A 17,811-nucleotide genomic window follows, 5' to 3' on the forward strand; every position below is an offset into this window, starting at 1 on the left:
CTTCTGTTAATGTTACAAGTGTTGTCATGTCCCACGTATCGAATACAGCCTTTTAAAAGCAGCCATTTTCTACTTCATCGCACTGTTTTTCAGAAATTCGTGCACTGTTATCTCCTGTCTGTGCATGTAGCCTTTGCTATCTAAAAGCTAAACATGCTACTAAAGCCTACTATGAAAAACATGCTACTATGCTAGCACTAAACATGCTACTATGAAAAAGCTAAACATGCTACTAAAGCCTAGCAATCCAACTCAAGTTAAAACGCTTATTCACCAAAATGAAGAATGGTCTGGCAAGAAGTTAGCAGATGCATTTAATGACTTTTTTGTGGAACTGAAAAGAAATGATTATGATGAAATGGTATTGAATTACATAAAGTGCACCGTGGATCACACCTGTTTCTTAAGTCCTGTTACAGAGGCTGAAGTAGTGTCAGTATTTCTGGCATTAAATAACAGCGGAAGTAGCGATGCTGACGGTATTAAGATTAAACCTGTGAAACATGTCCTCGACATAATTGCACCCTATATCACACATATATTTAACCTTTGTCTAGCCAATGGCGTGTTTCCACAGAAGATGCAGACTGCAAAGGTAACAGTTGTATACAAAAAAGGAGATAAAAATGACTTTGCAAACTATAGGCCATTGTCAAATATTGCCTGTTTTCTCCAAAGGGTTTGAAAAAATGATTTTGTCCCGGATGAATAACTTCTGTAATAAGCATAATATAATGACACCTTCACAATTTGTATTTCGGAAAAATCTGTCTACGGAACTTGCTTTGTTAGAACAAAAAGAATTCATTTTAAACTCTTTTAATGACAAATGCTTAGCTTTAGGAATATATGTAGATTTTTTGAAGGCCTTTGATCATCTTAACCACATGTTACTGCTTAAAAAGCTTCAAGTATATGGTTTCAGTGGACAATCCTTGTTACTTTTGAGTAGTTGTCTTAAACATCGACAGCAGTATGTAGAATTAAACGGTCACCGATCAGATGTCAAAGCTATCTTATCTGGTGTGCCCCAAGGCAGCATCTTCAGCCCATTCCTTTTTAAAATATATGTGAATGACATAAAACAAATAGACCAAGAAACAAAAATGGTTATATATGCAGACGACACCACCTTGCTTTTTTCCGGGTCATGCGCCTCATCTATGATTGCAAAAGCAAACACAACTCTTACTCAACTTGAAAAGTGCACAAGATTTAACGCCCTCAAGATTAATACCTCAAAAACTAAAGCTATTATTTTCCGCCCCAAGAACAAAAAACATCCAAAATAATGATGGTATATTTCTTGATAATTTTAAAATAGATGTTGTTAGCTGTTTCAAAATACTAGGTGTATTTTTCAATGAGAAAATGACTTGGGACGAGCACACAAATTACATAGCATCTAAACTATCCCGTGTCATAGGAACAGTTTACGCTCACAAAAACATTCTCCCTGTAAATGTGAAAATGCTTCTGTATAAGTCATTGTTCTGCTTGCATCTAAATTACTGTCACTTGGTATGGGGAAATACATCTTTCACAAACCTCCGAAAATTACTCACCCAACAAAAAAGAATTCTTAGAATAGTATATAATGTAGCATATGACCACCCATCCAAACCACTTTTTGAGAAAGGGGACATAATGTCAATTAATGATTTATATGCATACTGCTTACTCTCTAAATACAAAACCAAAAATGAAAACAATACTCTTTTCATTGCCACACTGGCTTCATTATGCAAAAAACACGCATCGTACAATACAAGAAACAACGAAATATGGCACATTTATGCATACAGAACAGGTTATGGCAAACAGATGCTTAGGTATAGTCTACCGCACTATCTCAACCTCTGCCATAGCCACATGACTGTTGAGCACTCAAAAAAAAAGGAGTTGCAAAACTTGGTTTCAAGTATATGTAACCGGGTGTAACTTTGAAATGTAATTTCTGTAATTTTGTATAATTTTTTTGTGGTTGTGATTTTGTAACTTCTGAGTTGTAATTCCTGTAATTGTGTTTAAATTTATGTGATTACAATTTTGCAAGTTGTAATTTTTATGTAATTTTGCCTTTATACGTTTGATTTTTACGCGTTACAAAGTGTTGCAGTTGTGTCAAAAAATAGGTTCTGTTCATGCTTCCTTTATTTCTTTACTATTACTGCTAGGTTTTTCTTTCTTTTTTTAAGCTTTGCTGGTATGCTGTTATGCTGTCTGCACTTTTTTCCTGTACAACTTATATCTATTTTTGGGGAGGCGAGAGCTCGTCAAGCTACACCCCTAGCTTTTTCTCTCTGCCTCCCTCATCCTTGTGATGGAAAATAAAGGCATTATTATTATTATTATTATCTTGTGCTACGTAGGAAACTCAGCAGTTGTTCACGTCGCTCCCCGCCCTTTCTGCCTACATCCTTCCTGAAATAAAGAACGTGTGGAAGTCAGCTTGCCGGTGTCCCGTCTTTTCTTCGTACTTTTCTAAAAGTTGCATTGTGTTTTATTTCCAGCTGTCATGAATTAAGGACAAGCTCGAGCAGCCACCCTCCCTCTTTAAACATAATGAAGACTTAGCAGTTACAAAGGTTTTAACCGTGGTTTTAATATCCTCTAACTGCTAACCTCAAGAGCCCGGTGCGGCGTTTAAAAATGCCCTTCCTTTTCTTTTAGGTGGGAACATGCCTGGGTTTCCAATAGGAAGCATTCGCTATATTTAGGGATCGAAATTTTCCTGGAACTTGGGCAGCATACCCTGCGCCTAAAAGGGAGTGCGCTAGAGGAGATTTTATTGATTTTTTTACTTCATTATGGGGCAATTTATACTTAGTGTATTTGAACAACAAACACTGCTTTTCTAGAGAGAAAGGAAAAAAGTTTAGGAGACAATCAGACAGCGAAAATTCTGCGAAAGCCGGTGCATTTACTGTCGACGACTGCTTTGATGATTTTGCGCTAATGGATGAGTTTAGTCTCAGCGGAGGCTTCCCACATGTGAATGAATTTTTTTAAGCGAGCGGAGGTGGATGAAGGGTGTGGCTAGTGGGAAGGAGCTGGCTTTTCTATTTGTTTGAATTTGATTTCATTCTTGCAGTTTCGTTGCGCTGCGGTGAGGGCTTAAAGCGGGCCTTGTCGAAGGTGGATTGAGGCTAGGGCTTTTGAACCGTGGATGCTTCGCATTCCAACGTTAAAGGGCCAACTCGATGGACACATCCTAGGCGTACAGGCGGAGAGCCTACGCGCGCGGGCGTACGCTGGAGTCTGTCTGCGCATTCGCGAGGCGCGAACGGGGCGCAGATATCTGTGCATGTTATATATCGGCGACTGCGCACGGGCGCTAGCCCGCGCTTCAGAAGCGGGGTCCGGTTTACAACAATGGGAGGACCGCGGGGCTCACGAGGACTCTTTTCTTCATGGCTGGAAGCTCTTTGAGGTTCTCCAAAATATTCTTGGAATCCTTTCAGCTTCCCAACCATCTTTTGTTCACGGCCTGACGTTTTTTCAGTCGGCTCGCGAGGGGGAGCAGCCAACACCAGGTGCATGGAGGTGCATCCCACTTTTCGACTCCCGTCGCGGCGCGTGCTGGGGGCGCGCAGGCGCTTCGCGTGTACGCCTCGGAAGTGTCCATCGAGGTGGGGCTTAAGACAGACGTCGCTAATGGCGCGTGGTCACACTAGTACTACTGTCGCAGCAAGCACTGCTGAGTGTAACTGAAGAAACAGGATCATACCTTTTTCATGACCTAGTTGAGAACGTTGGTGATGAGAGGCTGCAGGAGAGGCAGGAGAAGGGGAGGAATGGAAGCATCGAATGAACAAGGTTCAGAGGAAGAAAACACGTTCGAGCTCTACAAAGCTGGTACCAGAAATCAGAAATGTCGGAGTCAAAGTGTCCTAACATTTGTTCTAACAAATATTACAGTTCAGCACTTCATGAACAGGTGCCACTTCCTGCTTTTCAGATGCGGCTCTTCCAACCTGGGATTGGCTCAAAATGTTCGCAGGAAAGCAGCTCGAGTCGGCGGTGTTCCTTTTCCTGCTTGCTGTTCGGACTTGCCAATGTAGAAGCAAAAGGAAAAATTAATACATAGACATGGATTGCCATAGAACCTTGCACCGATTTCAAAAACTGCCGAATACAATTTAAAACAAAATAAACGTTGCGTATTGAATCCGATATAAAAGGCGGTTGCCGGCTTTCCAAAAAAGGCATATTATTTATGTTCGATATGACGGGGCAATGAAATTTTCGCAAAAGGGCCTATATAATTTTCAGGAACTTTTCCAGGAAATTTTTGCAGAATATCTGTCATCAGAGAGCCCCAGAGCACAAAGTTGTGCCGATATTCATCACTGTTAGTCTGAATTAAGCGGTACGCGCGGACTTCTCCGTTACTTCGGCGAAATCAGAGTGTACACATTCCCAGAAAGGCAACTGAGCACCAACAGCACAAAACAGTAACCTATGTTGGCACTTATCAAGATGGTGCAAGCGATGTTACAATAACACAGTAAATTGTCTTCCTTCCGCTTTCTCAATAGGGCTTTTCAGTTGTAATGTTTCTGTAGTGCAGCATTTTTGCATGTTCTTGAAATATCGTTTGCTGCAATGATTTTATAAAGAAAGCCTTCGAAGTATTAAAAGCAGCAAGACTGTGCCATAAAACCTCTCGTGTGGAACAGCATGTCAGTTGGAAATGATATTTTTTATTTTTATTTATTTACAAAATACTGCGGACTCTGAGTCCAAGCAGGGTGGGCGAACAAGTCAATCAAGAGACAAAAAAAACGCAAGATTTTAAAAAAGAACAACACAATATAGAAAAAAAATTGGTTAAAACTCTTGGGATAATGGTTTAACCAGCTGATTCCAATCTGTTATTGTGCGTGGAAAAAACGAAAACTTGTGTCTGTTCTAGTGAATATAGGGGTTAGAGAACTGGGATGGTGTTGACGAGTTTGTCTGGTTGGTGCCGGCGTTAAGTATGATGAGGGATCCAAACCAAGTTTGTTATGTAATAAGAGAGAAATAAATTCTAACCTAAGCTTTCTTCGCCGATGTTCAAGTAGTTCAATTTTATTAATCTCCATTAAAGTGGTGGGGGAGTCAGACCTTGCATATTTATTAAAGATAAATCTGACAGCTCTTCTCTGTATTCTCTCCAGATTTTTTACGTTTGATTTAGTATACGGGTCCCACACTATGCATGCATATTCGAGTTTAGGTCTAATTATTGAAGAATAACAAGTAGCTTAATTTTAGAAGGAACATTTTTTAGTTTATGTCTTAAGCAGCACAATTTCCTAAATGCAGCAGAGCAGATATTGTTTATGTGCAAGTTCCACGATAGATTGCTACTTATTGTTACTCCTAGGTATTTGTAGTTGGATACTTGTTGAAGAGGGATAGAGCCTAATTTATATGTGTAGCTATGAAGTATGGTTTTTCGGGTTATCGGCACATATACACTTTTGTCAGCATTCAGAACCATGCCCCATCGGTCGCACCATTCAAAAACGTTGTTCAAGGCACTGTCCAGGTCACTTTGATCCTCCTTATTTGTAACTTCTCGGTATAGAATGCAATCGTCAGCAAACAATCGAATATGCACTGGTGGGTTAACAGCTTGACATACAAAAGGAAAAGCAGAGGACCCAAAACACTTCCTTGGGGAACACCGGATGAAACTGGAAGAGAGCCCGAACGTTGTTGATGCACTTAGACCCTGCAATCAGAACTGGGAAACAATGTGTAACCAGCTTGAGGGCAATATCGGCCTCGCCAAAAGATGGAACCTCCTTCGGCACCTCCACGATCTAGAAGGAACTCCTGAATGCAATTCGTTGTCGATATATAGGCTCCGCCACCTAAACTCCTTTACCGCGTTATGACGGTAAATCCAACAGCAAACTAGACGCCCCTATTCACGAATTCGAGGTTCGAGCAGAAATACTAAAGCTGAAAACCAAATTAGCCCCCGGACCCGATGGTGTAACCAACAAAATGCTTAGAAACCTAGATGACAAATCTATAACAGCGCTGACCAATTTCATGCAAGAATGCTGGAAGAAGGGCGAGATTCCCAAACAGTGGAAAACCGCTATGGTAATTTTCATACCTAATCCAGGGAAACCGCTCAATCTAGAAAATCTAAGGCCTATATCTTTGACATCTTGCGTCAGAAAACTGATGGAACATGTGATACAAACGCGACTAAACAATTTCATGGAAGACAATGACTTATACCCCCATTCGATTATAGGTTTTAGATCGCATTTGTCCATGCAAGATGTCATGATACACCTAAGTCGACTTAGACACTAAGTCGGTCGATGCGAAAGTAATAGTGGGACTTGACTTCACTAAAGCTTTCGATAATGTAAAACACGTGGCGATACTAGAAAACCTGGCTATTTTAAACGTCGAGGAACGCACATACATCTACATTGCCAATTTCCTTTCGGGCAGGATAGCGCGCATACACTTTGGTAAAAGTCAGTCTCAAGACATACACCTGGGCAGCATAGGTACCCCACAGGGTTCGGTACTTTCCCCTCTTCTCTTCAACGTGGTCATGATACGGCTACCGATGAGGCTAGAGGGAATAGATCGCTTGAACTTCTGCACGTATGCGGACGACATCACCATGTGGGTGACCCGGCGACACGACGCGCACATCGAACATACGCTACAGAAGGCCATAAATTAGGTCCAAAACTATGTCAGCCGTAGGGGCTTGCAATGCTCGCCGCAGAAGTCTGAACTTCTTTTTAATCGACCTTTGCATCAAAGACAAACTATAACCATCGCTAACATCAAATTACAAACGCAAGGGGCGGAGATTCCTCATGTTGAAAAAATCAGAATTCCTAGGCATGATTATACAAAGCAACGGGTATAACGGTGATGCAATAACTAAGATGGAAAACTGCGCGCAAAAAACGATGCGACTCATACAGCGGATTGCCAACAGGAGACACGGCGTAAAAGAGCAGAATCTCCTGCGGCTGGTACAAGCGTTTGTAGTTAGCCGTATCTCTTACGCTGCCCCCTTCCTTGATCTTAAGGTTTGATAAAAGGAAAAGATAGATGGAATTATCAATCGGTGCATGAAACAAGCTCTAGAATTGCCCATCCGTACATCCACTCACCGTCTCCTAGAGCTAGGCATGCATAATACCCTGGAAGAAATTACGGAAGCAGTTAGAACGTTCCAAATCGAACGCTTAGCCGGGAACACAACAGGGAGGGCCATTCTAGAAAAACTCCATCTGAGTCGAGATAACAGAGCAACCGCCAAAGTTGACATGCTCGGACAAATTCAGGACGATATAATGGCACCCCCATTACCCAGGAATATGCATCCTATTCATCACTCAGTGCGCCGGGCCAAACGGGCAGAGGCGCTAGAGAAACGCTTCCGCTCCTACGAAGACGAGGACGTAATCTACGTGGATGCCGCTGAGGATGGTAAGGACACGATGACCCTCGCGGTCGTCAATAATAAACAAGTCATCAAAATAAGTGCCTCCATACTCTCGGGTAACCCAGAAACTGCAGAGGAAGCTGCCATGGCACTGGCTTGTGTAGGCACAAAAGCGAGGTACATCATCAGTGACTCCGAAGTTGCCATACTAAATTTCAGCAGGGGCTGGGTCTCTCCTCTAATGAATAAAAATTCTAAGCCGTCATGCAATAAACCGGAAAATTACACTAGTCTAGACACCAGCACATGCATCCCTGCCTGGTAATGAGACGACCCACGAGTTTGCCCGAGGATTTTGGTTTGGTTTGGTTTGGTTTATGGGGTTTAACGTCCCAAAGCGACTAAGGCTATGAGAGACGCCGTAGTGGAGGGCTCCGGAAATTTCGACCACCTGGGGTTCTTTAACGTGCACTGACATCGCACAGTACACGGGCCTCTAGAATTTCTCCTCCAAAGAAATTCTAGCCGCCGCGGCCGGGATCGAACCCGCGTCTTTTGGGTCAGCAGCCGAGCACCATAGCCGCTGAGCCACCGCGGTGGCTGAGGATTTTCCTTCCGGGCGGACCCGAGCGAGGTGGTCTTTACAGACAGTGATCGCATGGTGACATACAGAGAAATTACAGAGCACTATCGTTTACAACGAGCGAGACTTTCCTCAGCGGATAGATCCTTGTCCAGATACGAAGCCATTAACTAGCGCCGGTTACAAACTTACACCTTTTCAAACCCGGACCTCTGGAGTCTTATGTACCCAGGGCAATTTTCAGACAAATGCGCGAACTGCTAACTTAGGGCCACCTTGGACCGCATACTATGGGAATGTCCTCATTCTCCCCGGGAGGGACGTTGTATAAACACGAAAGACCAAAGGGAGACCTTATTACTGAGCTCCGACCCGGGGACTCAGCTACAATTCGTCCGTCTGGCCGAGGCCGCCGCCGAAAGTCAAGACCTTTCAGCCGTCGTCTGGGCGGGTAGCCCTCTGGCTACCCTCTGTCTGCTGGACATTACAAGTACTCCGCCGCCGCGGTGGCTCAGTGGCTATGGTGCTCGGCAGCTGGCCCAAAAGACGCGGGTTCGATCCCGGCCGCGGCGGCTAGAATTTCTTTGGAGGAGAAATTCTAGAGGCCCGTGTGCTGTGCGATTTCAGTGCACGTTAAAGAACCCCAGGTGGTCGAAATTTCCGGAGCCCTCCACTACGGCGTCTCTCATAGCCTTAGTCGCGTTGGGACGTTAAACCCCAAAAAAGCAAACCATTACAAGTACTCCTATCCTATCGCCATCAGCACGTCGCCGCTCCCTCTCTCCCATGCGCCGGCACCCCACTCTTGAGCAAGAGGAGAACTAGATGCCGCGGTTCTTTAGACGAGAACTGCGCCGCCAGCGAAATGTCAAAGGCCTTTTTTTTTTCTCCTGACAATCTTATCGAAGTTTTTGTAGAGGGTGCTTCTGTTCTGGCGCTCGTAGATACCGGTGCTGCAGTCCGTGCGATGGCCGCTACCTTTTGCCATTCCTTGCGAAAAGTGACAACACCTTTTTCTGGATTCTCTCTGCGCACGGCAAGTGCGCAGCCTATCGAGCCGTTAGCGAAATGCACTGCAGGAGTCGTTATCAGAACCTTCTGTACACATTTGAATTCGTCGTTTTGCCTACGTGTTCTCATGAGATCAGATTGGGTTGGGTCTTCCTGTCGCGCCATAACGCCGTCATTGATTGTGCTCGTGCTCAACTGAAGTTCTCTGCGCTCAGCAATTCTTCGTCGGTCGCTACCGCTTCTGCTGCTTCGCCCAAAGGCGCCGTTGCCAACGACGTTGATCTGCCAGCGTGCTCTGCTGTTCTTGTGCCCAGCCCATCACTTTTGACTTTCCTGACGACGGAATCGCACTTCGTACGCCATCGCCCATATTTCTGCAGCACAAGTCACTGCCCCTATTTTACGCTATACTCACCCTGTTAGCTGTCCTTACCGCGTTCTTTGTGACCAATCCGTTTGCGTGCCCTTGCGCTGTACGTCGCAGTAAGCGCCTCCGAACCGTGCAGCTCACTGATTTCATTGTCCATCTGGATGAGACTGAGAATCCACTGTCCCTCGCCGTAAACTCCCTTAGGCCACCGGTTCGAGCTCTCGACACTTCGTGTTCAGACGTTTTCCTTCGCTCCATCTACGCAACCCTTCCTACGCCTCAAGGCGCTGAACTTCTTGCGCTGCTTCATCAGTTTCGTTCCTCCTTCGATTCCCACCAACCCGCGTTGAGCCGCACGTCGACTGTCGCCCATAACATCGACACCGGTGTCCATGCTCCTCTGCGTCAGCGCCCATACCGTGTCTCTGACACTGAGCGCCATGTTATTCAGGAACAGGTTGACAACATGCTTCAGAGCGGCGCGATTCAGGCCTCTCACAGTCCATGGGCCTCACCCGTGGTCGTAATGAAGAAAGATGACTCTATTCGTTTCTGCGTTGATTACCGCCGCCTAAACAAGATAACACGTTTACAGTCTCCCGCGTAATGATGACGCTCTGGACTGCCTCCAAGGAGCGGAACTCTTCTCTTCTCTCGATTTGCGCTCTGGGTATTGTCAGGTCCCCACGGCATCCGAAGATCTCCCTAAAACCTCCTTTTTGACTCCTGACGGCCTGTATAAATTTAACGTCATGCTTTTTGGCCTCTGAAATGCTGCAGCTGTTTTCGAGCGCATGATGGACACTACTTTCCACGGCCTGATGTGGAAGTCGTGCCTGTGCTGTCTGGACGATGTCGTGGTCATTTCGTCCGACTTCAAGACTCATCTGTGCCGGCTGAAGCACGTCTTGACCTGCCTTACGGACGCCGGCCTACAGCTTAACTTGGAAAAGTGCCGCTTTGCTACTCGTAAATTAACTATATTAGGCCATGTTGTTTCAAAGGAGGGTGTCCCTTCCTACGCCGCCAGCCTTCGAGCTGTGACTGTTTTCCCGAAACCTACTTCCATTAAGGAACTGCGCAGTTTCCTAGGCCTCTATTCCTATTTTGGGTGTTTTAATCGGACCTTTCCTTTGATTGCTGACCCTTTAACTGAGCTCCTTGGCAGAAACGTAGATTTCTCGTGTTGGTCACCCGCATGCGACGATGCCTAAAGCACCCTGCGCACTCTCCTCACAGCACCACCCATCCTGCGCCGCTTTGGCCCGCAAGTACCTACCGAAGTACAGAGGGCAAAATGCATGCCTAGAATGGCCGAACTGCGTGCTCCGGGCCGCGAGGAGCTACGTGCGCGAGGTCTAGCGATGTAACGCCTTGTTCGAGACGACGGAGTGTGGCCACGCGTGGCCAAACTGATAGTGCTGCCTGTCTTTTCGGGGCTCGCAGGCGGCCGCGGCTTTACCTCCTGTTTTTGTTGTTAGTAGCGCTGATTTGCGCTACCGCCTGCGAAAGGACATACGGGGCAAAGCGCACACCACTGGCCTCTTTTTTTACTTTCTTTTTGTGCGCTTGCAAAGCTCTGGTGAGGAGCAGTTCACCGCATTACATACGCGCCGGTGGACTGCATCGTCATCGCGGCTAAGGGAGCGAGGTTTGGCACCTTGCGGTGTTCGGCAAATGCCAAAATAGGCATGTGATTATTGAAAGAATACTGGGGCCTCAGGTGAGGTGGCCACACAAGATCAGATATGCGATAACCGGAATAAAGTTTTGCCCCCTGCAAGTGAAACAGACCAGATGCGTGAAGGCATTGACGTGGGCACCACGACTGACGCTAGACCAAAGGAAAACCATCGCGGAGATGGGACGGAGAATGTCCCAAAGAGCTATAGCTCAAGCTATAGGGCGCCCTTTAGCCACGCTCAACAGAGTGCTGCAGGCACTCGACAAAGAAAGCCGACTTAAGGATGCTCCGCGTGGCCGGCCGTCAAGAGCGACGACAGAAGAATACAGAGTTGTCGTCGCAGGAGATCGCTTTAAATGCATCTGCTCAGGCAATCAGGAACAGACTTCATGCAGCGGGCGTGAAAAGTAGAATAGCTTCGCAGAAAACGCAACTTCGGCAATCGGATTGGGACATGCGCCTGGACATGCGCTGGACGCGAATGGACATGCGCTCCCACAAGATTACATAACCACAAAATGATTTTGTGTGGTGACTTCAATTTGCCTTACATAAATTAGGCCTCACTTGTGTCGACTGGTCGCGACAAGGCACAATGTGACTCGCTCATCGACATAGCCGTATCTTTCGATTTGTCACAAGTTGTCCAATCTCCTACGCGTGGTGACCCTTTACTCCATCTTGTGCTTTTGAACGAGCAGTTGTTACAGTGTGGGTTGAAATGCGAGATCACTGATGGCCTTTCTGATCACAAAACAGTCGTTCTTAATTTGAACATTGCACCTGAACCCAAAAGACCTGAATACAAGATGGTTACTGACTTCTCTCGTGCCGATTATAACATGATACTTGGCTCTTTGGCGTCAAATTTTGATGAATTTTTATTTAGTAGCGATCAATGCAATGTTGATACGTTGGTCGAACAATTTTATAAAGTTGTGCTGACTGTCTATGTAATTTCGTGCCCAAGAAATGTGTCAAAAGAAACCCCACACATATCTGGTACAACAGGGAAATCATCCAACTTATACGCCGCATTAAGAGGCTTCGCAACCGATGTAAATCACGGCATAAAAGTGATGCTGGGCTTCTTGTTTCCTTGAAAACGACTCTGCGAAATAAAATGCACGATGCTAAGAAATTTTATTATGAGAACACGCTAACAACATTTATGAAATCCAACCCATCCAAATTCTGGAAAACAATTATTCCGTCGCTGTTCTTCATCATTTGTTGTTAATGATACACCATGTTCTAACCCTTCAGTTTTCTCCGAAGCTTTTAACAAATACTTTAGATCGGTATTTGAGAGTGACAATGGCACTACACCAACGTTTAGTTTAGTCACTGAATTGCCGTCCTTCCCGAAGTTGGATATAACATACAATGGAGTTCTTAATCTGCTGTTACAAACTGACACGACGAAAAGTGCTGGAGCCGATGGTATACCCAACATGTTTCTAAAAAAGTATTCTGAGTGGTGTGCCCGCTACTGGACTGTGATTTTCCAAAAGTCCCTCCGATCCGAAACCGTTCCACAAGTCTGGAAAATAGCTAATGCAGTACCAGTATTTAAGCCCGGTAATAAACAATGCCTCTCCAATTATAGACCAATTTCCTTATTGTGTACTTGTTGCAAGGTATTAGAGCACATTATTCATAAACATATTGTGTCGTACTTGTCTAACAACAATCTTCTCTGTAATAATCAGCATGGTTTCCGGGCTGGGTTCTCCACACTCACGCAGTTAATTGAATTCTCACACGACATTGCATCATGCTTAAATAACCGCGGTCAGATGGACGCCATTTTTATCGACTACTCTAAAGCATTCGATTTGGTTTCTCATAGTAAACTCCTTACTAAACTTGGCGCTTTTCTCAAAGGAACTCACGGCGTTCCACTACTAGGCTGGATTAAGGACTATGTACGGTTAAGATCCCAGTTTGTCACCTTCAGTCACTCACAATCAGCGTCTGTCTCTGTAACATCTGGCGTCCCGCAGGGATCAGTTCTAGGGCCACTTCTATTTCTCATCTACATTAATGACGTCGTCCAGATAACTGCTAACACACCTGTTAAAATCCGTTTATATGCAGATGACTGCGTTCTGTATTCAAACATATATAATGCATGCGACCAGCTAATTTTAAATAATGTGCTTTTTTCATTCTGTGATTGGAGCAACACATGGCAGATGAAGATCAATTTCAGCAAAACTCTGTCGATGACATTCACTAACAAGAAGAATCCTTTGAGTTTTTCGTACACTAGCAGCACTCATCAACTTACGCACGTAAACGAGTTCAAGTACCTAGGAGTAACCTTTTGTTCTAACTTAAATTGGTCAAAACACGTCGATTTAACTTGCTCCAAGGCATTGAAGAAACTCGGATTTTTAAAACGTACCTTAAAGGATTCGACTAAAAACTGTAAGTTGACGGCGTACAAATCTCTGGTAAGGCCTGTGCAATGGCCTGTGCTTGAATACGCCTCGGCAGTCTGGTCACCGCACTTCGCTAAAGATATCACTAATCTAGAAAATGTGCAGAAAACCGCAATAAGATTTATATATAAGCGTTATGACCGCCAGTTCTCTGCCACAGCTTATGCCCGCACCTTATCACTTGACACGCTTCAACACAGACGCATATGTGATCGCCTTATCACTCTTCACAAGATCATCAACAAATGCATTTATGTTGACGCCCCGCTTTTTTTTCATTTATTTATTGGTCTTTGTTGCATTACAAATGTACGCAAACGCAGCCCGGACCCACAGCCAACGGCTAGTAACGGGTCCAATAGAAAAAAAGTATACAAACATGCAGGCAACAATATACCAAAATAAAGACAGTAAGTTAGTATAAAGAAGGCTATACATCACTCTCAACACTTGGAAGGGCATCAACAAAAGAAACACATATATTACAGATTATATAAACTAAAAACTTGCAGATCAAACAAAACGCGTAGAACTTACACAAAAATTAAGGCATCACAAAAAGCTAGGGGAAATAGCTGTTAAGTATTTACAAAGCATCACAAGGGTACAACACTCGAGAAGAGGATAAAATGATTTCAGTGCACTTTTAATCACAAAAACATTTTTAGAATAGACGCAAATGTATACATCTATAAATAAATCAAGGTATCAGGATTCGGCTACATGCAAATAATATCAGGCAAATCTCTAAGACGACTAGTAAAAAAATGAAAGTATGAACTCAAAGTGTGTCATTCTTTTTAAGGTAATAATTTTTTATTCCAATGGAGAATTTGTAGGCAGTCTTTAGGTCATGTGCTAGATTATTCCAAATTTTTACGCCCGTAAACGCCAGGAGACGCTCTCCATATACATTTCTTTTCACTGGCAAGTTAAAATTTCCGTACGTGCGGCTCCGTGTTGGAAGTGGCGGGATGTTAAATATTGATATATCAAACGGCAGGTTGTTTGTTATTATTTTACGGACACATTCAGCAGTTCTCTTCTCACGAAGTAAATTGAGTGGTAATACGCGTAGTTTAGTAAATAGTGCCTTACTGCGTACAGTGTAACTAGAAAATGAAATTATTCTAAGTGCTCGCTTCTGTAACTTTTTAATAGGCTCTGGGTATGTACTATACGTCCAGCCCTACGACTCGATGCAATATGAAAGGTGAGTATGTATCAATGTGAAGTACAGGACGCGCAGGATATTGATATCAAAGTATTCGCGCGTCTGGAGAAGAGCTTAACAACCGGAAGCCATCTTAGTGCAAGTCGCCTCAATATGATGTTACCAGTGTAAATGTTTATCCAGTGTGACTCCAAGGTATGTAAAATTATTTGTTGACTCAAGCTGGGTCTGGTTAATAGTTCATGTAATATCAGTTGAAAGAATTGATTTTTTCTTTGAGTGGAATAGTATGCATTTTGTTTTATTAGCATTGATTGTTAATTTGTTTGTGAGAAACCAGTCAGATTTTTTTTAGTTCTGTATTTTGCTATGCTTTCAAGTTCGACCGTAAGATGAGCAGTAACTACAATGGCAGTGTCATCAGCATACATGATGGCTTTGGATGAAGTTAATACCTTGGGCAGATCATTTACGTACAGTAAAAAGAGCAGCGGACCAAGAGTAGACCCCTGGGGAACCCCTGTGTGTAGGCGCTGAAGGGATGACGAGAAAGATTTCATTGAAACAATTTGTTGGCGGTTTGTGAGGTAGCTAGAGAAAAAATCAAGCACCTTATCGCGAAATTCATGTTTTTAGTTTATTTAGCATAATGTCATAGTTAACTGTGTCGAAGGCCCAGTTAATGCCCAGTTCTTCAGCACGTGTCACTCGCCGTACCAACCAGCTTAATATTGTGCCGTTTATGCCATTTTTAGACAGTTTCAAATATTCATTTTTTCCTTCGACAGTCGAACTATGGAATGATCTGGATGTTAAATTACGTCAGATGTCTGTTGACCGCTTTGCGCAAGAATTGCCCAATCATGTTTTTTCTTATTAATATCACACTGTTTATGTAAAATCTGATTCTCTGATTCACACTTGTAATTATGCGCTTTCCTACTGTTTATCTATGTGTTCCATCCTCTGTACCACTCCTGCAATGTACCAACTCATGGGATAGCAGTATTTGTAAATAAATAAATAAATAAAATTTGCATCAGTGGTGGAGGAGTGGACACCAGAAAACAGGAGGGCAGTGGTGTTCAGCGATGAAGCCACTTTCTGCACACGCTGGTACCAGCAGAAGCGGGTGTGGCGGCCGGGAAAAGCACGGTAAGATTTTAGTGTGTTTCAATGTGCTCGGCGGTCGATGAATATACCGGGCGACTTTTTTTAATTTGTCAAATTTATATTTTAAAACCAGTGAAAGGTAGGTGGGTGCAGTCTGACTTGTTAAACTGTATAGCACAGTGGACATTATGTTGGCAATGCAGATGAAAGACGCATAAATAACTTAAATGACTAGTCTTACTTTAAGTTACAGGGCGAAATGACAAATTGAAAAATTGAAGGTACTGAGTGTATAATGCAAGCTCCATTTTTACGTTTTCGGAATCGGCAAGGTTATTTGAAATATACAACGACAAAATCGCGCTTTTAATTGTTCGTTAGGTACCTTTTCTGCACTGCACCCTCACAAAATTGTACTCTTAAGCTTAATCAGTGCGTGCATTTTATGATGATATAAAATACACTAGATTGATTTCGGGTTTTATACTGTGCGCTGCGACGCCATATTGAAATCCTACAAAGCTGGAAAGCCATCATAACGAGCTCGCGGACGGACATTTTGACGCTCCATATTGCGAACCATAATGCCTTCGATCTCTTCAATGCGTTGTTCTGTCGTCGCCTCCTGTCGTTCACTGCTGCCACATCAGGTATCACTATGTCTAATGACAATCTGGCTCCTCTAATAACGCCCGATTTCACCACATGCAGGGACAAAGAAAAATACACTTGTAATGTGCGTAGCAGCGGCCGTGTTTCAGTCAGCCTGTGGGCAGCCATCAGCTACGATGGACTAGGACCCCTGTACCGCATTCCTGCACGTATGACAGCCGAGGTCTACACGGAAGTGGTAGAAATGGTCCTATTGCCTTATATGCTTGACGGGCCAGATTGGCTGTATCACGTTCAACAAGATGCAGCGCACACAGCCAAGGCTGTCCAAGACCTTCTTGAAAGTCTTGACGTTACGGCTATTCCATGGCCTGCAAGAAGCCCCGACCTAAACAACATAGAAAACGTGTCGGGACTGATAAGAAAAGCCTATCCAAGAAATCGGGGCTCTCTAATAGCAACCCACATCAGCTTTGGGAAGCCATAGAAAAGGAGTGAGGACGCCTCCGCAATGACCGCGCTTCGTCGGCTCCCTCTACGAGTCACTCCCGAGGAGAATCGAGAGCCTAAAGAAGTCTGGGGGAGCCCCAATCCACTTATAGTTTGTCCCTAAATCTGTGGGAAAAATTAAACAACGTGAAATGAGGAACCAGCGATTTGATGCATTTTTTTATGAGGAAAAAAACAGTGCAGTAAAAATGAACCCGCCGCTTATGCTTACTTCACGGCACCATCAACACTATATCTGCCTTCCTGCAGTTGGCGAAGAACGCAAGATGCCAATCCTCGCTCCCTTATCTAAGGCTCGTAGCCGCGATGACGATGCAGTACACCGGCGCGTATGTGATGCGGTGAACTGCTCCTCGCCAGAGCTTTGCAAGCGCACAGAAAGAAAGTAAAAAAAAGAATCCAGTGGTGTGCGCTCTTCCGCGTATGTCCTTTCGCAGACGGTAGCGCATATCAGCGCTACTAACGACAAAAACAAGAGGTAAAGCCGCTGCCGCCTGCGAGCCCCGAAAAGATAGGCAGCGCTATCAATCTGGCCACGCATGCCCACACTCCGTCGTCTCGAACCAGGCGTTATATCGCTAGACGTCGCGCACGTAGCTCCGAGCGGCCCGGAGCACGCAGTTCGGCCGTTCTAGCATAGAGAAAGATATTGGTAAAGAGCGGACACTCGGCGAAATCTGGCCCCAGGAAATGACGCGCAATCCTCCTCCTCCAATAGATAATCTGCCGCCTCCAGGATGGCGCCACCAGTCTCCAAACGCGCGCGCGCGCGCGGGCGGGTAGCCGGCGCGGCGGCTCTCAGACCCATCCGAGCAGCAGACAACGGAGCATCGCGGGTGCTGTTTTGTGCGCGTGAAAGCGTGCGGCGTATTTGTTCGTGC

At 44.6% G+C, this 17,811-nt stretch overlaps 1 protein-coding gene across 1 annotated transcript in view; it reads left to right on the top strand.

The window, feature by feature from the left end:
* The window catches only part of LOC149356746 (uncharacterized), a 40,417-nt gene extending 36,353 nt beyond the window's left edge, over positions 1–4,064 (top strand). The window contains exon 3 of the mRNA XM_089576425.1: positions 3,962–4,064. Within this exon, the coding sequence (XP_089432551.1) occupies positions 3,962–4,064 (103 nt within the window). The remainder of the gene's footprint in view (positions 1–3,961) is intronic.
* The last annotated feature ends 13,747 nt before the right edge of the window (positions 4,065–17,811 follow it).

Source organism: Amblyomma mixtum, chromosome 3, assembly GCF_055824585.1.
Source record: "Amblyomma mixtum isolate Tamu chromosome 3, ASM5582458v1, whole genome shotgun sequence".
NCBI lineage: Eukaryota > Metazoa > Arthropoda > Arachnida > Ixodida > Ixodidae > Amblyomma > Amblyomma mixtum.